We start from the raw sequence: 22,929 nt of genomic DNA, 5'->3' as shown, positions 1-22,929 counted from the left end.
TACAAATATGTGCCACACTGTGAACCCACACCAAACAAGAATGACAAACACATTTTGGGAGAACATCCGCATCGTAACACAACAGGACAAATACCCAGAATCCCATGCAGCCCTTACTCTTTCGTTCTAAAATATACACCCACACCCCCTATTGAAGCCCGGAAGAGTTAGGGCTGCATTGGATTCTGGGTATTTGTTCAGTTGTGTTTATGTTGTGTTTTGGATGTTCTCCCAAAATGTGTTTGTCATTCTTGTTTGGTGTGGGTTCAGAGTGTGGCGCATATTTGTAACAGTGATAAAGTTGTTTATACGGCCACCCTCAGTGTGACCTGTATGGCTATTGATTAAGTATGTCTTGCAGTCGCTTCCGTGGGTCTGCAGAAGCCTCATACAATATGTGACTGGGTCTGCACACTGTTTGAATGGTGGTCAAACGGACGAGAAGGTAGTTCGCAGAGAACGGTAAAGACAGTGCTAGCACAAATGTGTCCGGGTGAAAACCGAGAAAATGATTGCCCCGGGAGATTGACAGGAGAGGCACTGATATTCGGGTGTTTCCAGGGAAAATCGCGAGAGTGGACAAGTATGTTGCTAGGGAGAGAAAGCCATTCAAAGAAAGTGAATTGATTAAAAAGTGCATGTTCGATTTTTTAAGAAAACTTTTCTTGCGGCCCAGTTTCTGCATCCAGTGGCCCCCAGGTAAATTGAGTTTGAGACCCCTGCTATAAATAAATGCATTCTGTTAAAAATAGAATCAACTATCAAAACATAAAATTATAAAATGACTTACAGTGTTCCAGGTCGGACGTATTTCATGACAGACAATGGCCTAATATTTTAAAAACATGACCGATTGTCCTTAAAAAAAATCTTCTCTTAGCGGTTAGCTTTGCTGTACATCTGACATGCATCAACACCGCACACTCAATGCCCGCTTCTCAAATGAAGCCTTGGGTCACGAGCCAACACGTTCACTTACAAGCGAAACAACTCTGACAAAACGGCACAATTAATTCAAACAAAGTTAGACACACACACGCACACACACATACACACGATATCAACAAGCACAGATAGCAGCAGAAGAATAAAGGCGACAACCTGCATTGCACTCGGAGCTGTGTACAACACAACAATGTATATTTGGTTTGACCAGATACGCAACATTCACACTGTAAATTGCACCATTGAGCACACACACACACACACACACACACACACACACACACACACACACACACACACACTTAAGGGCAGTCTGCAGGGAAACCCATTTACACTCTGGTTCTACTAAAAAAAAAAGCATGCTATTGCCATATTAAGAAAAACATTCGCTGTTCCCTGGAAGACATTTTTGTTTATTTTCCCACATTTTGGACCAAATATGGGTGTGTCGCAGGTGACAACCCCCATACCGTGTCTTTATTTGATCCATATTTATTGATGTGACAGTCCTTGGCTTTGGAGAAAATGCATAATCTGAATTTATTCCTACGCGATATTGCTTTTTTTTTTTTTTTTAAAGTAAGCGGACATGTTAACTGAATATTTACGTCAGGGGTCACCAACCTTTTTGAAACCAAGAGCTACTTCTTGGGTACTGATTAATGCGAAGGGCTACCAGTTTGATACACAGTTAAATAAATTGCCAGAAATAGCCAATTAGCTCAATTTACCTTTAATAAATAAATCTATATATATAAAAAAATGGTTATTTCTGTCTGTCATTCCGTCGTACATTTTTTTTTCCTTTTACGGAAGGTTTTTTGTCGAGAATAAATGATGAAAAAAACACTTAATTTAACGGTTTAAAAGAAGAGAAAACAGGAAAAAAATGAATATTAAATTTTGAAACATAGTTTATCTTTAATTTCGACTCTTTAAAATTCAAAACTCAACCGAACAAATGAAGAGAAAAACTAGCTAATTTGAATCTATTTGAAAAAATAAAAAAAATAATTTATGGAACATCATTACTAATTTTTCCTGATTAAGATTCATTTCAAAATGTTGATGACATGTTTTAATTAGGTTAAAATCCAATCTGCACTTTGTTATAATATATAATGAATTGGACCAAGCTTTATTTCTAACAAAGACAAATCATTATTTCTTCTAGATTTTCCAGAACAAAAATTTTAAAAGAAATTCAAAATACTTTGAAATAAGATTTAAATTTGATTCCACAGATTTTTTAGACTTGCCAGAATTTTTTTTTGAATTTTAATCATAATAAGTTTGAAGAAATATTCCACAAAAATTTTTCGTCGAAAAAACAGAAGCTAAAATGAAGAATTAAATTAAAATGTATTTATTATTCTTTACAATTAAAAAAAAAAATACTTGAACATTGATTTAAATTATCAGGAAAGAAGAGCAAGGAATTTAAAAGGTAAAAAGGTAAAATGTGTTTAAAAATCGTAAAATCATTTTTAAGGTTGTATTTTTTTCTCTAAAATAGTCTTTCTAAAAGTTATAAGAAGCAAAGTAAAAAAATAAATGAATTTATTTAAACAAGTGAAGACCAAGTCTTTAAAATATTTTTTAAGATTTTCAAATTCTATTTGAGTTTTGTCTCTCTTAGAATTAAAAATGTCGAGCAAAGCGAGACCATCTTGCTAGTAAATAAATTCAGTTTAAAAAATAGAGGCAGCTCACTGGTAAGTGCTGCTATTTGAGCTATTTTTAGAACAGGCCAGCGGGCGACTCATCTGGTCCTCACGGGCGACCTGGTGCCCGCGGGGACCGCGTTGGTGACCCCTGATATACGTGGACTGCAGCTGCATTTTTTTCTTAGCTAAGTCGTTTCTCTGTCCGGCTAAAACCTGAAAATATAGACTTTATTAGTAAGTGCCACTGAATTCAAGTATAATTTTGCAGTAAACTCGTTGTGCAAATGCATCTTCAGTAAGGAAAAGAAAACTCCACCTCATTTGAATGCATGCTTACCCCCCCTAGTTGTTAAACAATCACATAAAACTGGAATGGAAGACGCACAAAAACAAACATCGCAATCAACTGGACATCCCTGAGACAGCTCCATTTGATTGGACGTTTTTTTTTTTTTTTTTTGAGCTTTTTGTGCACAGAAAACAAAGGGCCTGATCTACTAAATGTTTGCGTGTATTAAAACAGGTGCAAACAAGGTGATTTACCAAACAGGTGTGCAAAATGTGCAAAATAAGGATCAATTTAGCATGTTTGTCTTCATGAACATGCGGAATAAATGCTGATTATCAGAACGCCTGCAACACAGAGAGGAGAGAAAGGAAATATAAGTATTTATATATTCGATTAATCAAGACTAAAACTGTTTTGCGGCCACTGTTTTGCATCTTTATTTATGTAGTAGTGAGAAAGGAGGGGGTCCGCCCTACGTACAGTAAGTCAAACATGAGAATTTAAAACATATTGCCTATTCAGCAATATACTTTTATATTGCTACTGGATGACTTAAGGGGCTGATTAAACTGAATAAAATGTATGCGTTTTGGTGTCTGCTGGCCTTTTTGAAAAAAAAAACTTTATACATAAACCTTATTTTCCGGGCTATAGAGCGCACACCCACCAACTTTTTCAATAAATAAATATATCCAAAATTATTAGCTGCACTGGACTATACACCAAAGATACTGGGACGAAAGGTTTTGTAAATGTTTAATTACATACCTTAATTGTTTTCAGTTTGTTTCTGGAAGCTCGCTCTCCAATTGGTTAAACAGACTCATTAACTCCACGGTAAGGTTTTGGTGAATTTACGAAACTAAAACAATGCAAATAGAATGACATTGTAAGTAAACAGTACTAACACTTGTAAACGTGTTAGCACATTCCCTAATGCTAATGACGCTAGCTAGCACAGATATGCATGAAAACACTCCTACAGACGTCACACGTGGGACAGTTTAGTAAGTAAGAATTGTTTTCTTTATATTGTAAAACTTACAAACTTTGCTTGGAGTGATGAAGGAAGAATTCTTTCGAGCAAAAATGCAATGGACGCTGTTATACTTCCGGTTCAAGGCACAAAACAGGAAGTACATTTAACCAAACATTATGGCCATTAGTGAAGAAAAATCCATATATTAGCCGCACCGTCACAGCTTGGTGAAAAAGTAGCAGCTTATAGTCCGTCTACATTTTCTTGCTTCTGGAATATTCTAGCAAACGCTCGCAGTTTTGCGCCAGCGTCTTCCACGGCGTACCTTTAGCGCACAAAAAAGTGGATTCTTTCCTAGATGCACTGCAGGACTGCTTCTAAAATGCGCAGAAAAAGTGGTAAATAAATGTCTGCTGCATGTTTGAAAACATAGAAAAACGCCACAGGTAGGAGCATGATAACATGAATGTGCAGTAAATGAGTGTCTCCATGGTGAAAGCTACATAGTACACTCAAAATCCTTCTTTAAATAAGGCGGTCTGCACCGGTTATCAATTGTACACAGTCTTAGTAGATCACACGCAACACGCCCTCTAATAGTACACTCTATGTTATGGTTTACCGATATCCGATATTCCGATATTGTCCAACTCTTAATTACCGATTCCGATATCAAACGATAACGATATATACAGTCATGGATTTAACACATTATTATGCCTAATTTTGTTGTGATGCCCCGCTGGATGCATTAAACAATGTAAAAAGGTTTTCCAAAATAAATCAACTCAAGTTATGGAAAAAAGTGCCAACATGGTGCTGCTATGTTTATTATTGATTTTTTTAACATGCAGCTTGGAATTTGGGACATGCTCTCCCTGAGAGAGCATGAGGAGTTTGAGGTGGGGGGAGGTAGGGAGTCGAGGGGGGTGTATATTGAAGTTAGTGCTGCAAGGGTTTCTGGGTATTTGTTCTGTTGTGTTTATGTTGTGTTACGGTGCAGAAGTTCTCCCAGAATGTGTTTGTCATTCTTGTTTGGTGTGGGTTCACAGGGTGGCGCATATTTGTAACAGTGTTAAAATTGTTTACACGGCCATCCTCAGTGTGACCTGTATGGCTGTTGATCAAGTATGCGTGGGATTCACTTGTGTGTATGTGTGTGTGTGTGTGTGTGAGAGTGAAAAGCCATTTATATCATTTGACTGGCCCGGCACGCAAACGAAGTACCTTTAAGGTGTATTGGCGCTCTGGACTGCTCCGTACGTCTGTGTACACAGCGGCGTTTTAAAAAGTCATACATTTTACTTTTTGAAACCGATAACTTTGAAACTGATACCGATAAATTCTGATATTACATTTTAATGCATTTATCGGCCGATAATATCGTCAGTCCGATATTATCGGACATCCTTAGTTTGCAAACACTGTTTTTTGCGCATGGTATTTGTTAGTAGATCAGGCCCAAACTGGAGGAAAAAAGAGGTGGTGGCAACACACAACACCTACAAAGCTGTTACCTACGCTAATTGAACTACAGGCGACAACACGGTTACAAGCACCAATGTGCTGGGGGGTTGGAGAATGCAACCATTGCCCCCTTGTTGACATGCAGCTACGACATCACCATGAGCGCCCAACAGCTCAAACACTGGACATCCTACTGTACTGTACTGTACTTACTGTATGTGTGCAATTGTGTAAGCCTTTCACCTTTTTTGGTTGGTACGCCACACCCAATAATCACACTTACTTTACGCATACTTGCCAACCTTGAGACCTCCCAATTCGGGAGATTGGGGGTGGGGTGAGGTGAGTTGGGGGGGCATAGTTGCGGGGGCGGGGTTGAGGTGAAGTCAGCATACCCCTTCCCCTTCGAGCTGTCCTGGATGAAATTAAATTATTTTTTTACAGTCATTTTGGAACATGCAAGCGTATTTCTTCTTCTTTTTCGTCGTCACCATGTCTCTTCTTCGTTCTTCTGCTTCGTCTCCTTCTTGTTTTGTGTGCAGTTGTGCACTGAGCTACAAAAGCCGTGGATGTTATTGTAGCGTCCCGGAAGAGTTAGTGCTGCAAGGGGGGCTTTTGTCCTTCAGGTCTTCCATTCACGTTCACTGTTCACCTACAAGGCCACCAAGTGTATGTGCTCGCAAAGGATGCAAACACCTTATTCTGTGTTTTTTGTTTTAAGAGTCTTTTTACGTGTTTTAAGAGTCTTTTTACGTGTATTAAGAGTCTTTTTACGTGTTTTAGGAGTCTTGTTACGTGTTTTAGGAGTAATTTATGTTTTAGATGTCACTGTGCATCTCTTAGGAGTCATTTTATGTGTTTTACAGTCATTTTTAATGTTTTAGAAGTTGTTTGTTGTGTTTTAAATGTTTTACTAGTCATTTTAAAGTGTTAAGTCATTTTATGTTCTTTTATCCTTCAGGTCTTCCATTCACGTTCACTGTTCACCTACAAAGCCACCAAGTGTATGTGCTCGAAAAGGATGCAAACACCTCATTCTGTGTTTTTTATTTGTTTTAAGAGTCTTTTTACGTATTTTAGGAGTCTTCTTACGTGTTTTAAGAGTCTTTTTACGTGTTTTAGTAGTCTTTTTAGGTGTTTTAGGAGTCTTATGTGTTTTAGGAATCTTGTTACATGTTTTAGAAGTAATTGATGTTTATGATGTCACTGTGCATCTCTTAGGAGTCATTTTATGTGTTTTAGAGTCATTTTTAATGTTTTATAAGTTGTTTGTTGTGTTTTAAATGTTTTACTAGTCATTTTAAAGTGTTATGTCATTTTATGTTCTTTTATCCTTCAGGTCTTCCATTCACGTTCACTGTTCACCTACAAAGCCACCAAGTGTATGTGCTCGAAAAGGATGCAAACACCTCATTCTGTGTTTTTTATTTGTTTTAAGAGTCTTTTTACGTATTTTAGGAGTCTTTTTATGTGTTTTAGGAGTCTTATTATGTGTTTTAGGAGTCTTGTTATGTGTTTTAGGAGTAATTCATGTTTTAGATGTCACTGTACATCTCTTAGGAGTCTTTGTATGTGTTTTAGAGTCATTTTTAACGTTTTAGAAGTTGCTTGTTGTGTTTTTAAATGTTTTACTAGTCATTTCAATGTGTCAAGTCTTTTTATGCAATTGTGTTTTGCACAAGAGGTAGAACATCTCACTCTGTGTTTTCTGGAATCTGGGTATTTGTTCTGTTGTGTTTACGTTACGATGCGGATGTTCTCCCGAAATGTGTTTTGTCATTTTTGTTTGGTGTGGGTTCACAGTGTGGCGCATATTTGTAACAGTGTTAAAGTTGTTTATACGACCCCCCTCATTGTGACATGTATGGCTGTTGACCAAGTATGCATTGCATTCACTTGTGTGTGTGTGTGTGTGTGTGTGTGTGTGTGTGCTTGAATTTAACGTTATCATTAAACCAGTTAAAAGATCATACAACGTGTCAGCATTTCTTGACATCTTCGAGTAAAGACCATTGTTAAACCCGTCCAACGCTACATTATATGGAGGAAAAGCGGGCGCCTGGACAGCATGCTGCTGTTAAGGGGTGAAGGTTTCAGGTGAGAGAGGACGCTAAAGGCAGTGCCTTTAAGGCACGCCCCAAATATTGTTGTCCTGGTGGAAATCGAGAGAAATTCGGCAGAATGGTTGCCCCGGGAGATTTTCGGGAGGGGCACTGAAATTCGGGAGTCTCCCGGGAAAATTGGGAGGGTTGGCAAGTATGACTTTACGGAAGTCTTTCTTATTTGTGTGTGCTCATGCATATACAGGTCTGTGTGTGGGTGTGTGTGATAGCAGAAGATTGTGGCCAGGGAAGGAATGTTTCAGTTTTCAAACAGTTTGGAATATGTGGCTGTGTGGATATCGTAACCTTGCGTTGGCTCCTGTTAAACGGGAGAGTGGAGTTCAAGGTCATCTGTAGGACCGATCCGGGGGTAAGCAAAGATGATGTCGGCGTCTCAGTCCGAGAAGAGACTGGCGAAAGATTTGCGTAGATTGCGTACGGTGTCGGCCTTCACCTCGTCCTGGCTAAGGCTGACCGGCGGCGTTGGGGTTTCTGGAATGTTGAAGGTATTGGTAAGAGACTGGGACTTGCTATAAAAAAGAGGAGATGGCGATAGAGGAGAGGAGGAGACTATTAAAGTCATGCAGCATACCCATGGAATGAAGAGGAGGAGAGACGTTGAGGAAAGAGGACAGGTTTGACACCAAGATGAAGAAGTGCAGTTACTAGCACCGAATCATTTCAGGGGATGCTCGGAAGTGATTCGAATAATGGATGACTTTTGTGAAGTGTGGAACATACTCATACTCATGTTGCTTACTGATACAAAACATCCCTTAGTTTGCTTTTCACAGAAATATTATCTCTTTGCTTACTAGTAGGGGTGTCCCGATACATTTTCACTTCCCTGAGTATTGGCCAATGCTGATATCAATCCGGTATGATATCAGGACTAGTGTTGTACGGTAAACTGGTATTAGTGTAGTACCGCGATACCAATGAATCATATTTGGTACTATACCGACTCTGAAATGTACCGGTCCCCCACCCCTGTCGTCGTCACATTGTGTCATTGCTGATTTACAAGCAGGCGAGCATGTTCGGCAGCACACAATCACAGAGTACTTACAGGCAGACACAGTGTGTAGACAGAAAAGGGAGAACGGATGCATTTTGGCTCCAAAACTAATGATAGAGGTTAAGTTGTAACACTGAAACCCTGACCGGAAGAGGGGCTTTAAGACGTGGCTAGCTAGCAAGCGGCTAAAGTCCAGCCCCGGTCGGCAGTGTTTTAGCTACTTCTAAATCACTAATCCTCGTCTCAATGGCGACAAATAAAGTACGTTTCTTACAAGTATCATCCCTGCAAGATGAGGAATAGCTAAACATGCTTCACTACACACCGTAGCTCACCGGTGTCACAATGTAAACAAACACCATTGGTGGATCTACACCTGACATCCACTATAATGATACCAAGTACAGGGGCGTATTTAGTCGATACTACTATGATTATATCAATATTTTTTGGCATCACAAAATCTTTATTCCATCTATCTATTTTCTGTTTTTTTTAATTATTTATATTATGTTTATAACCTCGGGAAATATGTCTCTGGACACATGAGGACTTTGAATATGACCATTGTATGATACTGTAACGACTTAGTATTTGATTGACACCCAAATTTTTGGTTTCAACCAAAACGAATGTAAAGCATCCAAACAACAGAAGAATAAGTGATTATTACATTTTAACAGAAGTGTAGATAGAACTTGTTAAAAGCGCAAGTAAGCAGATATAACAGTAAATGAACAAGTAGATTAATCATTCATTTTCTACCACTTGTCCTTAATAATATTGACAAATAAATAGAATGGAAAATGACACAATATGTTACTGCATATGTCAGCAGCTAAATTAGGAGCATTTGTTTGCTTACTTACTAATAAAAGACAAGTTGTCTTGTATGTACACTATTTTATTTAAGGACACACTTGGAATAATAAACATATGTTTAATGTACCTTGAGATTTTTTTGATAAAATAAAGCCAATAATGCAATTTTTGTGATCCTCTTTATTTAGAAGAGTACCGAAAAGTATCGCAATACATTTTGGTATCGGTACCAAAATATTGATATATGGTCAACACCAAACATACTTTCATTATTTTGTATTGTAGATGTTAGAAAAAGTTAGATCCACTGAAAAAAAAACCATGGTAGGTATGAAAAACTCTAACCTTATGGCAGACTAATGCTTTTGAAGATTAATTGATTAACTTGGACCCCGACATAAACAAGTTGAAAAACTTATTCGGGTGTTACCATTTAGTGGTCAATTGTACGGAATATGTACTGTACTGTGCAATCTACTAACAAAAGTATCAATCAATCAATCAATCAATCAAAAAAGTGTTTATTTGTTCTTTGGTGACACCTGTTGGTCACAATAATTAATTAAATTAGCACGTGAGGCAGTAAGTTAAAGGATGTGAACACGTTTGTTACTGAATACTTTATAATACTCTAATAAGACTGTATGTGTCAGTAATCTGCAACTATACGTATTACATATGTCTAGCCTCTGTGCTATTGTGCGCTTTACTGTTGTGTAGCTGCTAGCTCCTAGTTGCCTATAGCCTACCATGTTTACCTTTTGTAAACGACTTCACTAAAATACAAGAAAAGACCAAAAATGGTGTGCTTATTGGAGGACATTCAGCTGTTAAAAAGGTCTTTATTATACATAACTAACTTTTACTTGTTGGTACCTGTTTTTGTGTATTTGAGATTCCTATAAGTGCTGAAATTCTGAAGTCCAACCAAAAAGGCATGGCAGAGATATTTATAAAATAATTGTGCCTTCTTCCAAACTTATTCCAAACGAGTTGTTTGGAATTTGAGACATTAGTGACGTATTTTGCCTAAGTTACATCAGCGGATATCGCCATATATGGTAGAAGTTTGCTCAGAGAGCTTTGAACAAGTCTGCCGTTTTTATTCAATTGCAGTCCAAAGTTGTCGTCAATAAGTTCCTTATTTTTCTCTATCTTCCTGTTGTGGGGCAGACTGCCTCGTACATGCGCTGTTGCCATTATTAATAAAATGTGGTGTATAGTTCTAACATATCTGCCATGGAAGCACTAAAAACAACAATATGGCTAACGGGGTGGAGACACAGTCAAAAGGGGCTTCGCCACGAGAATTTAAGGCATTTAATTTAAGATCGCCCACAAAACTGCGCATTCTAAAGAGGCTTGAAGATGGTCTGTAAAACAACATCCATCCATCCATCCCTTTCCTACCACTTATTCCCGGAATACATATGAAAAAAATTGGACGAAAGAACCAACATGACATGTTCTGTAGACTACAAGGAAGTCTTTTAAATGTAGAAAAAAATCTGATTATGACCCCTTAAAATTAAGCACATGTAAGTTAAATAATGCGGATGTGTTCGTCACTTTCTAGTATGCTTCTACCTTAGAGATGTTGGGTGTGTAAATCATATGCTGATGTAATCATTTGATTGTTGTTTATATTGACATATCTTTTGTTTAGTCTGCAATATTGTTCAATGTAGGACACTTATTACGTATGTCCAGCTTGGGTGCAATTGTGCGCTGAGCTGTTGTGTAGCTGCTTGCTCTTGGTAGCCTACAGCCTACACCACGTTTATCTTTTTGAAGACGACTTGCCTAAATACAAGGGTGTCAAACATACGGCCCGTGGGCCGAATCAGGCCCGCAAACAGGTTTCATCCGGCCCGCGGGATGAGTTTGCCAAGTATAAAAATGAGCTGAAATTTCTGAATTAAAGAAACTGTTGTTCTACATGTGTCCACTAGATGTCGCAATAACAATTCTTTGTATCTTTGTCGATTATGCTACATATGTAAACAAAATAAAACCCTACGGTGTTAGTGCACCAGTCAAGGAAAATGAGCAAACTACATACAGTAAATAACATCCTGTAATTTGATTTTGATATTAGTTTTTTTATCTTGATAGATTGAAAAGATTAGGGGCGGCATGGCGTAGTGGGTAGAGCGGCCGTGCCAGAAACCTGAGGGTTGCAGGTTCGCTTCCCACCTATTGACATCCAATTCGCTGCCGTTGTGTCCTTGGGCAGGACACTTCACCCTTTGCCCCCGGTGCCGCTCACACTGGTGAATGAAAGATGAATGAATGATAGGTGGTGGTCGGAGGGGCCGTAAGCGCAAACTGGCAGCCACACTTCCGTCAGTCTACCCCAGGGCAGCTGTGGCTACTGATGTAGCTTACCACCACCAGGTGTGAATGAATGATGGGTTTCCACTTCACTGTGAGCGCTTTGAGTATCTAACAATTGAAAAGCGCGATATAAATCTAATCCATCATCATCATCAAAATTCACACCAATGAGTTGACTGATGAACAACATGTAAGTGTAAAAAAAAACAACAACATTATGATTTGTACATTTTCAGAAAGTACTTTTTAAACAAAAAAAAAACAATCTAATCTTTTCTTTATTTTTAAGTTATTATGCTGTGATTTTACCAGTCCGGTCCACTTGAGAGTACATTTTTCTCCATGTGGCTCCCGATCTAAAATTAGTTTGACACCCCTGATTTAGATGCTCGATGGTTGTCCAGCTTTACACAAGTAAACACGCACCTGGACTGCTTAGATCAAAGATTTTATATACAAGCAGATATCATCCTGTCTGTTTTTTTGAGTATTTGACCAATATCCAATACCGAATTCGGACAGTTACGGTAGGTTGTATTGTTACCTTTTGGTTTTGTACGCCCCACTTTTCGTATTGATGACTCAGTCATAGTGTTTTTTTTTGTTGACTACAAGTGGGCCAAAGAAACTTTGATATGCCAGTACTTTGATGAAAAAGGTGAGAAACTATATCCGATTCAAGAAGGAGCTCGTAGCACATGCCTCTCTTCCCCTCCTCCCTCTCCAACGCTTCACCAACATGAAGAAGTTGATTATTGTGTGTCACAATCATTCTGAGATCAAGCAAACAAGCATTGGTAAATCATACAAATTATAGTGGATTATGAAAATGTAAAATATTAAAAGCGCATGTCATTGCAAAAAAAAAAAGAAAAAAAGTTCACTGTGTGAAAAATAAGTGGCCCAAATGATTGATGTAATACTGTAAAAGTGCTTTACCCTGCCCTAAATACACTCCTAATAAAGTGTATTGTTACGTCCTGACTATTTTTACTTACTTCAGTTGTGGGGAACCGCCCACGGCCGAGTTGTCCTGGCTGGGTTTTTGTGGGGGCTGTGGCTTTTGTTGCAGTGGGGGGCGTCCTCCTGGAACTCCCTGGCTTGCAGGTCGTGGCTGCTGGGTGGTAGCCCCCCCAGAGCGAGCCTGCTGGCCAGGAGGCCTCTGCTGCCCGCTTTGTGACTGCTGTCTGGGTGGCTGAGCGGGTCTCTGTTGCTGAGGTTTCTGACCGCCCCCCCCTGGAGGAGGTCTTTGTTGCTGCTGAGTGACAGACTGCTGCCTCTGAGCTTGAGGGGAGCCTCCCTGGTTTCGCTGAGGAGCCCCTTGGCTGCCCTTAACCTGGGAATTTGGATCAGCTGCAGTTTGCTGAGCCTGTGCGGGGGGTTGGCCCTGAGACGGGGGACGCTGCTGAGAAGGGGAACCTTGCTGAGGAGCACCTGAGGAAAAAAAAAGAGCAATCACACCGCGTTTGACTACTTGACTGCAATTTGAAATGAGAAAAAGGTGGGTTGCGCACCAAAAACAACATGATTACACAATGTGAGAGTTCTCAGGCCTGCAGTAGCTGACACTTTTAGACTTAAAAGGCAAATCATGTTCCGGTTTCATTGCAGAACATGAAACATTCCACAAATAGCCATGACAACTTAGACCTACTAAAGAAAAAGTGAGACGACTCACTGAATAATATCCACCCTGAACATTTACCAGTACTACGGTAGATTGCAAGACTCCTACACCTGTGCTTATATAGTCACTGTTATACTGCTACCAGTGGACGCCAAAGGAATAATATGAGTATTAAAAAGACTAAATATTTGTCAACCAACTCCATCAGGGGAGGCTTTTATTTTGAAATTCAACAATTAGATGCTGAAAGTTATTTTTTTTTTTGAAAAGGCCAAGCAAAAATGCAACAATCACATTTGAGTAGCTGTTTTACATTGAAATTCCACACTCAATTTTAATCGTACTTCCTGTTAACTGACATTTACATCGGATTTTGAAATGTTTAATATCCTGTCTATACATTTGTATCACGTGTATCAGTCAATCAGATTAAATCAAAATCGAAATAAATTAGAAAAACAGTTTTGATGGCTTTTATTTTGAAAGGCCATACCCAAATACCATAAATATGACTTCCTGGGTGACATCCTTAGTGTAGAAAAAACATACTGCAAACGACTGACAACAGTCAGTATATATGTATATATATATATATATATATATATATATATATATATATATATATATATATATATATATATATTATTTTTTTTATTTATTTATTTATTTATATCTGTCGTATCAGTCGTATCAATGTTCATCCATCCATCCATTTTCTACCGCTTATTCCCTTTTGGGGTTGCGGGGGGCGCTGGCGCCTATCTCAGCTACAATCAGGCAGAAGGCAGGGTACACCCTAGACAAGTCGCCACCTCATCGCAGAGCCATGTTATTTTTTTAAAAAGATAGAGCAGACCTGGGTATATATATATATATATATATATATATATATATATATATATATATATATATATATATATATATATATTGTGCCAGCAACTCTCAAGTTGCTGGCACGGCCGCTCTGCCACCTGACCCACGCCGCCCCAAAATGCCACAATAAAGTGCCATTACACTTCTTGGGCGACATCTTGGGGGTATTTTTCCAAATTAAACAGTTCATTATAACAGTCCCATTTTTCAATGTCCTTATCCTAAAATGACTAATGACCATGCATGGTTTTATTTTGAAAGTCAACATCAAATGTCTATAACACTTTCATGTTGGCCTACTACATCACAGGACTTCCATCTATTCATCCATTTTCTACTGCTGGTCCCTACTGGAGCCTATCCCAGGGTACACCCTGGACAAGTCGCACTTGTTTTGCCAAAATGTGGTCGCTATATAAAATATAGGACTTTTAGTTACTGTGTGATGCAAACATTCATGATGCAAAATAACTTAAGTCTTTAAAAGAAAGGAAAAAGAAGAATATTGTTCCTTTTTTTTTTGTACCTTGAGTCGGGGGCCGCTGCTGAGACTGTGGAACTCTCGGTTGGGAGACAGGCTGAGGAGATACTGGTTTCTAAACAAACATTGAAACAGAAATTCATAAACAATAATGGCATGATCTACTAACATCCAGATATACTATAAAAATACTGCAGTGTGTGCATAATATATAATTGTACGTACTATTAGTACTATTAGTGCTATTGATAACAAGGGCCAAAGTGGTGCAGACAACCTATTTAATCAAGTTTTTTTACATTTAAACCAGCTATCACCATGGAGACAATCATTTCCCTTCACATTTAGAGCATAATATGTTCCAAAAAGTGGGATTTTGTCACGTTGTTGACATGCAGCATACAAATATGTACCACGGTACCACCTTGTTCAGGTTATACTGAAGAGCAATTTAGACAACACAGGGTTTCACCTAAACTGCTAAGTTACCTGTGACGGTGGAGGTGTGGTTATGGGCTTGGCCACAATGACGTTATTGAGTAATTTGCTACAGTACGATTTTCTTTAAAAAGGCTCAAAAAATGTACACATACATGAAAAACAAATGTGTTTTTATTAATTAGTATTAACATATATTTTTTATTGTTTTGCAATTGTTTCAATCGTTGCTACTTTTTGTACAAGGTACTTTGCTGAGATTTTTTTCAAGTGTTTACAGACTTTTATTGACTTTTTTCTTTATATAAAAAATAACTAGTAGTAAATGTAGCATCTTCTTCTGGTGTTATTGTAAAATTTACTCATGATTAAAGATTCTACTTCTGTCCGTTGATGCCCCTGACTAAAAATGCTGAAGTGAGCATGATGTCACGCCTGCTTCACGCTGTTGCTCTAGTTGGACTTTCTCTTTTTAAAAGCCGCCACTGTCCTCTTAATATTTGCACATTTAAAAGATGGCTGCCAGTGCGGGTATACCTGAAATGTATATAAAAATCTCATCCACATCACAGACATGCTGACAACACTACAGACAATTGCATGCATTTTGGTAGCATGGTTTTCGGTGATCAAAGTATTTTTCTGGTGGTAAAGTTTTCACTCGTCTATAGTGCGCAAATAATAGGCTATATATATATATATATATATATATATATATATATATATATATATATATATATATATATATATATATATATATATATATATATATACATATATATATATATATATCAATTCATATTGTAACAACCAGCTATTCTTTTCCCATATTTACAAACACACAGTCCGTGCCTGAAAGGTGATTGATGGAGAATGAGGAAGTGTTGTTGTGTGTCCGGTGGGGAAGCGAAGATTCAAGGAGACGAAAGTGTTTTCATGGGAGGTAAAACCTGTTGTAATTGTGCCGTTGTTAGTTATCATAAGATTGGCGATAAAATGTAAAAATAGCGTCTGACTTTGCGTGATTTCTTCTGGGGGCTACAATATAATATTTTACTTAAATTCATTTTTAAGTACAAAAAAGGCCCTTATTTTCAAGGTGTGGCAGTAATAAAAATGCTGTGGCGGAGCTCCCTATTCAATTATATTAAGGGGAAACTCTGCAACAGAATCTACTTGTCATCCAGCAGTTATAGATTTATAAAATCATGTTGCTGAATAGACAATGTCTATTTATTTTTTTCTGCGGGTCTAAATATGCTGACAGGTGGAATATTTCCTCTGTCCATTGTTTGTCTTTGTAGCGCAATCACTTCCTTTCTCAAATTCTCACAGCCATTTGTGTGTGACATTCCAGACGTGCTAAATATAGACACAGAACTGTTTTAGTCTTGATAAATCAAATTGTGAGTGTTAAATGATTATAATGGCATCTCCTTGTCTTATTATTGTGAATGTACTGATTATCAACATGTATTCTACATATACTGTAGATGAAGACAGATTGCTCTCCCTATTTTGCTCAATTAGGAGGCGCAATATTCGGCGCATAAGCTTAGTAGATCTGCAATAAAGTTGAAACTTGTTTTAATACAAACCACCCTTTAGTAGATCATAACCTTTAAATGCTATTAATAGCTGCGGATAGCAGATTAAATGGGACTATCTTTGCCCTATATAGGCAGCATGTTTCCCAGCATGGCAACAGCTAATTATAATGCAGTGTTCACATTTTCCACTGACACTTAAACAACATAACCCATACGGAAGAACTTCAATGGAGCAAGCTCATATCCCCGTAGGGCGTGTGGTGGGCGATAAGCAGTTAAAGATGTATGAGGTACAAGGATGTGTGAGACACTGTTCCAAATAAAAGAAATAAAACAAGGAAATAAAATGAAATGTGCATGTCTAATTAAATGTCCAAAACCCTTTTAGTATATATATATATATGTATATATATATATATATATATATATATATATATATTACATTAATATTTGATGACTCATGCAATTATCTTAATGTATTTCAACATGTTTTTCATTGTGTGCCTGCATAATCAGTGCACCACTTTAGTGAGATGGTGTTTTTCTCTTAGTACTATTTTCGCTCGGATTGCTCGTGCACCTGTGTCACTGTGGTACGGCTCGTGGAGGAGCTGGAGGCATGTGTAACAGTCTGGTTCATCTTCAACACTACAAGTTCAGCAATCTGGACACGATCCTCATCCTGCTGGTCACCGATGAGTGGCATTGAACAGTCGTCCACCTTAACAACAACAACATGACAATACTTTACCTGATCACAAAACAAGTGCATGAATCGATAATGCTGCCTCGCAGTACCTCTATGATGTAATCCTTGCCATCTTTACCATGAAGAGCTTCGACAGCACAGATATCTAAACCTCCAAAGATGTTGGCACAAGTGTCTACCCACATTCTGTACCTGTAATTAAACACAACTATTAGTGCTGAAAGAAATGTTTATTATATAACAAACAATCTCATGTAATTTGCTTCATGTGCACTTTCCTGCTGCACTATTTTTGTTATTAAATGCATTTTTACTTTTGCATTACTTGCATTACTTACTTTTTTTACCTGCCGTCTCTGCATCCTGGTGTTTAAGACCAACACAAAACGTAACAAAACACACACACACACACACACACTTGCATGCACGCACACAATAAACCGTTGACAATAAAAAGACATGGCATGGCACTCAAGCGCCCATAATAATTCAAAATGTATCTATACTGTTTTTACATGTATAAAAATAAAAAGATAAATAAAATGTGAAATAAGAAATCAAGTCAAATAGACATTAAATAGTAAGAAAAATAGCAATAACTAAAATAGAAAATAACTAATAAAAAAGATATAAATAATATGGTAACAGTAATAAAATAAGAACCTTAGAAAAGTTTATAAGTTCAATAAAAATAAAATTACTTACTTGTCAGACATGGCCACTTGCTCAAGCATGGACGAGCCAGTGTTGGTTTTCCAGTTGCCAGAAATGGATGTTCTCCTGACATAATAAAAGAATGTGACTGTTTGCCTTTTGATGCAACAGAACATACCTTGACGATGACTTACATATAAGCTTTATAATTATCTCCAATCTTCTGGATGCGCACGTCATACTTGGCATCAATAAAGGGCTCAGAGGTGGCGTATGTCTTGGTCAGCGCCACGACACTAGCAATATCTTGAAAGTCGTATTGATTGTCCACTTTGACCTAAGGTTAAAAAAAAAAAAAAAAAGTATGAATATAGATTGGTGTTATAATGTAAAGTGCTCACATAGTAGAATGAGTAATGCAGATCTACCTTTCCCATTCCAGAGTGAGCATGGCCCATTTTTACCACGACAGGAAACTGAGAGGAAGTAATCTATAAATAAATTAAACAAATTAATTATATTAATCTCTTAGGATGCATCAGTGAAGTATACAAGATTGTGTTTCTGCAGGGAATATCATTTTAAAACACAGAAAAGCCCAGTTTTGACATAAACTCGAATGAACCCAAAACTGAGCCTCCTATATGATAAATGACAAGCCCCAGCCCAGAAAATGAGATTGGTCCCAGGTGGCACACGAGATGGATTATTGAAGTGGACGTCATTTGTGGCGACGTTTGTTTGGCACAAACATATCTCTGCTCGTGCTATTTGAGGGTGAAGTAAAAAGACAAGTGGATGTCAAATCTTACCATTTCCTTGTGGTTTGGATAATAAACCTGCTCAATCAATGGGAACTCCTCTGGTCCCAGCTGCTTGTGTAGTCTCGACATCTGAGCAAACTACGAAACAACAAAGTCATCGACATGTTCTGTATTTCATCAGTTCCATTGCCCAATAAACGTTGACACTATCAAAGCACCTACCACCCACGGTTTGTCACAAAAATTGTAGACGGAGTGTAAAGAGTTAACACTTGGCAGTCCCGCATACTGCAGGCCAATGACTAAATTCCTGTGATCTCCATTCTTGTCCATGCTGTAGGCGTGCTGTCTGATCAGCACAAAGTCCGGCTTAAAGGATCTGGGCCACAAGACACGGACAAAACGTTATTAGACATCTGATGGGAAAATACACGATAGGCCTGATCTACTAAGATCCAAAAAACACGTGCTAAACAGTGCAAACAACAAAATTGTACCTTTTACTGGTGTGCATGTTACGAATGATCTACTGAGACTGTGTGTACAATTTACAACATGTGCAAAATTGGTGCAGACTGCCCTATTTAAATGAAGAGTTTGCATGTACTGTACAAGCTTGGTCTATAAGAGACACTTATCTCCCTACACATTTATGACATCAAATGCTCCAACGGTCCAGTATGTGCTGTTTTGTTATGTTGTGCAATATGCAACACACGCCACCTTGTGCGCGATATAGAATTGTGAATGCCCGTTTGTACGTACATTTTAGATGAGCAAAAGACGCAAAACAACAGCTGTAGAACAATTTTAGTCCTAATTGATCACTCTGCTAGTGCTAAGTGATTATATTTGCTTCTCCTCCTCCTCCCAGTATTGTGGGCCTTGTGATAATCATCATATATTACGCCTATACATCAACTCAAATAAATTGATTGTGCGTCTTATTTTGATAACTTAAGAGACACAATCCTTTGCGCCCAAACTTATTGGATCAGCTTTGCATACGCTATCGAGTTTGTACGTGTTTTAAAAGTTGCGAACCTTAAGTAGATCAGGTTCTATATGCACAACTCATCCAGGAAATAAATTAGGAGGCATAAAAAGTTAGTTTTAAGGGTAACTTTTGAACCAAAGATTCCAAATAGCTAACTTTACTCAATCATTGGTGAGTGCTACATGGCTGCATAAATTCCTACAATGACACTCCAACATGTTGAAGAGCGATTCCTTCCCAGAGGAGCAGAAGCTTATTTTGTATATGTTTCATGAATATGCGTTTAAATATTATGGTCCACATTGTTTTAACTGCACACCAAATCAGATTTTTTTGCCCTCAAATGACACAGATAGGATATTTTTTTGCCAGTGTAAAAGCTCCAAAGTACTTTGAATATGATCTTTTCGCGTAAGGTTTCGGCCACATCAGGAGGTAGTCCGAATCCGATTTTTAAGTGTGACTTCAGTATAAACAGAAATGCGTCATGGATGCGGATTTCGCATCATCTTTGGGCAAGATACGGCATTCGTGTACGAGGGGAGAGACGTAGCCCGCCAGCGGAAGTGGATTCGCCATCACAACATCCGCTTTCGGTGAGCAAAGTATTTTTTTGGCGGCCACATTTTCGGTGCATCACTAGTCAATAGTGTGCAAATAGTATGCTATATGTAATATATAAATATACACACACACACACACATATATATATATATATATATATATATATATATATATATATATACATATACATATATATATATATATACATATACATATACATATATATATATATATATATATATATATATATATATATATATATATATATATATATATATATATTAAAGGACCGGAATTGACATGTGCGCTGTCTCATATTTGCTTACATGTTACGTACATTGCACAAAGTGTTTACATATGGTGTGGTGATGTTTATTTTATTTTGTAGTAGTAGTAGTGATTTCCTTGTTCATTAACAGAATGCAGTCAACCTGCTTTGTTTTACTTTATGGAACTGCATATACAAATCATGTGGAGGCCACATTGGGGCCACACAATCAAATTATATTTGTAGTGTATAGCCCTTAATCAATGGTCCCTCAAAAGGCTTCTCAAATTCACAATCCCCTAACAAGATCTTCTAAAAACCCAGAAAAAAATGGTACATATTATAGTTATGTGCCGCATATTCCGCAACATAGCAACCACAGGTTGGGGCATTATTCTGTAAATGATGAGGAAATCAGTGTCTCCATAGCCGGGAATAGACGCAAATATGTCTGCATGACTTTTGCACTTATTATCAACTGCTTACGCTGTTTTAGTATAGTCACCCGCAACACACCCACCAATAAAACATGCTGTGGAGGGGGGCGTGACCTGCGGACCTGCAGCGAAACTGGGTGTGCCAGGACCGGCTTCAAGATCAGCGACAGGTGCGTAGATGGCCCACCTGAGCCTGGTTATCTAATCACCTGTCGCTCTGTTAAAAGGCAACAGCCGGAGAGGAGGAGGGGAGAACTGGAGCGAGAGCGAGAGAGAGACAGCCGGAAACGAACACTTGCTGATAAGCACAACGAAAATACTTTATTACAAAATAAAACAGTGTTGTAAACCCTGAAGCTGGACTGTCACGTCAGTGCTTGGTGGTTCGAGGAGCCCCGAGGAGAGAAACCTCCACACATGCATTTTGTTTTCTATTTGCACATGCTATGTAGCACTTATCATTTGGGATCTTGGTGGATCAGGTCCAAAGTGTGCAACAGGCCTGTGCAAACCTCAGAATTTGGTATATCAATTCAAGACATTTGAAGAATTTTGAATTGAATTGAATTGTATTGTACTGATTTGAATTGCATTGAATTGAACCTACAGGATGTTGAATTAGAATTGCAATTAAAGAGAGTGAAATTCAATCAATCAATCAATCAATGTTTATTTATATAGCCCTAAATCACAAGTGTCTCAAAGGGCTGCACAAACCACGACATCCTCGGTAGAGCCCACATTAAATTAAATTCAGATCCATTCCTTATCGCTAAGTAACTGGAAGGAAGGAAGTATATTCCCATCCCCTTTTTTAAACTTTGAATTAATATAAATTTAATTTTTTTATACCTACAAAATTGGCTAAGCTGCTAACGTGCTAACCCGTCGCATGTTACAACTTGGCATGCTAACAGGCATTACTTTTTGTTCTATACCTACAAAATTTGATATAATGGTAACGTGCAAACCAATAGCATGCAAATATGCTATGTTAGCATGAAGCATGACAGCACTAAAAGTAAAGGGAGCGCTAAATAGCCACAATGAGTTTTGAATTTTGATGTATGAACAGCTTGAATCTGTCGAGAAATGTGGAAGTACTCCATTTGGGACTGCAATTATACTCCCTGTTTGCAACCTCAATTCGAAATTATGAAATGTTTTGGGAATTTGAGAGACAACAGCACTCAAGTGAATAGTCCACTTACTTAGTAACCTTATGGCCATTCCTAATGGTGTCCATGTTGACTGTGTATGTGCCTGACGAGTCAGCCACCATGTTGATTTCAGAAAATTCCGCCTAAAAAAAAAACACATTGACAGTATTTATGCCCCTACAACAACTCATATACAAGCATAGTGACGCTGATGGTGACAAACTACCAATTATGCATCACTGACACAGAAGGAGGTGCAGTCATAAATTGTCAGGCTTTGAAGGAGAGGCCACAAGGGAAATGACAGAAAAAAAACACTCGAGTCAGGGACAGAATGAGAAGACAAAGAAAATGCCTGACGGAGACAGAGGGATCATTTAGATGGACATGAAGGTGTATCACACATGTTGAATAACTCTTTCATCACCATGATGTCAGAAATAGTACAGTAATACCTCAATTTACAAGTCGTTAGCGATACAAACAAATTTTTTGTTGTTGTTGTTATGCTTTAAGTTACGAGCATACATTTGAGTTACACACCTCTCCCATCGCTAGAAGATAATAAGATCTATGTGAGATCAGCCTCAAAACTCACATCCCACTTACCAGCAACAGCCTACAGACAGAGGTGGACACAATCCTGCCTTGAGCCACTGGAACGGAGAAAGTAAGTGCAAAAAAGAGCACAGAGACTGTGTGCTGACTGTAAAGCTGACCCGCTGGGCAGCCTGAGCGCAGCGCCGTCAGTTCGCACTATACAAAAGCAGCCAGCCATGAA

General features: G+C 38.1%; 1 protein-coding gene and 1 long non-coding RNA gene across 3 annotated transcripts in view; one reads left to right on the top strand and one right to left on the bottom strand.

The window, feature by feature from the left end:
- Positions 1–1,924: 1,924 nt before the first annotated feature.
- Positions 1,925–22,929, bottom strand: part of syn1 (synapsin I) — a 31,255-nt gene continuing 10,250 nt past the window's right edge. Inside the window, exons 4-14 of one of the 2 annotated variants that reach the window (XM_061906842.1) lie at positions 22,200–22,291; positions 18,945–19,101; positions 18,771–18,860; positions 18,387–18,449; positions 18,153–18,295; positions 18,010–18,084; positions 17,394–17,496; positions 17,176–17,316; positions 14,653–14,722; positions 12,625–13,060; positions 1,925–7,979 (exon numbers count right to left, since the gene is read on the bottom strand). In XM_061906842.1, the coding sequence (XP_061762826.1) occupies positions 7,844–7,979; positions 12,625–13,060; positions 14,653–14,722; positions 17,176–17,316; positions 17,394–17,496; positions 18,010–18,084; positions 18,153–18,295; positions 18,387–18,449; positions 18,771–18,860; positions 18,945–19,101; positions 22,200–22,291 (1,506 nt within the window). In that variant the 3' untranslated portion in view covers positions 1,925–7,843. The remainder of the gene's footprint in view (positions 7,980–12,624; positions 13,061–14,652; positions 14,723–17,175; positions 17,317–17,393; positions 17,497–18,009; positions 18,085–18,152; positions 18,296–18,386; positions 18,450–18,770; positions 18,861–18,944; positions 19,102–22,199; positions 22,292–22,929) is intronic. The other variant, XM_061906843.1, reaches the window with a different exon arrangement.
- Positions 12,669–22,340, top strand: LOC133556688 (uncharacterized). Its single transcript, XR_009807568.1, has 3 exons — positions 12,669–13,127; positions 21,048–21,158; positions 21,216–22,340. It is a non-coding gene; the product is annotated as an uncharacterized LOC133556688 (long non-coding RNA).

The sequence above is a fragment of the Nerophis ophidion genome, linkage group LG07 (assembly GCF_033978795.1).
Source record: "Nerophis ophidion isolate RoL-2023_Sa linkage group LG07, RoL_Noph_v1.0, whole genome shotgun sequence".
Classification (NCBI taxonomy): Eukaryota; Metazoa; Chordata; class Actinopteri; order Syngnathiformes; family Syngnathidae; genus Nerophis; species Nerophis ophidion.
This window is presented reverse-complemented; position numbering and strand designations above follow the sequence as displayed.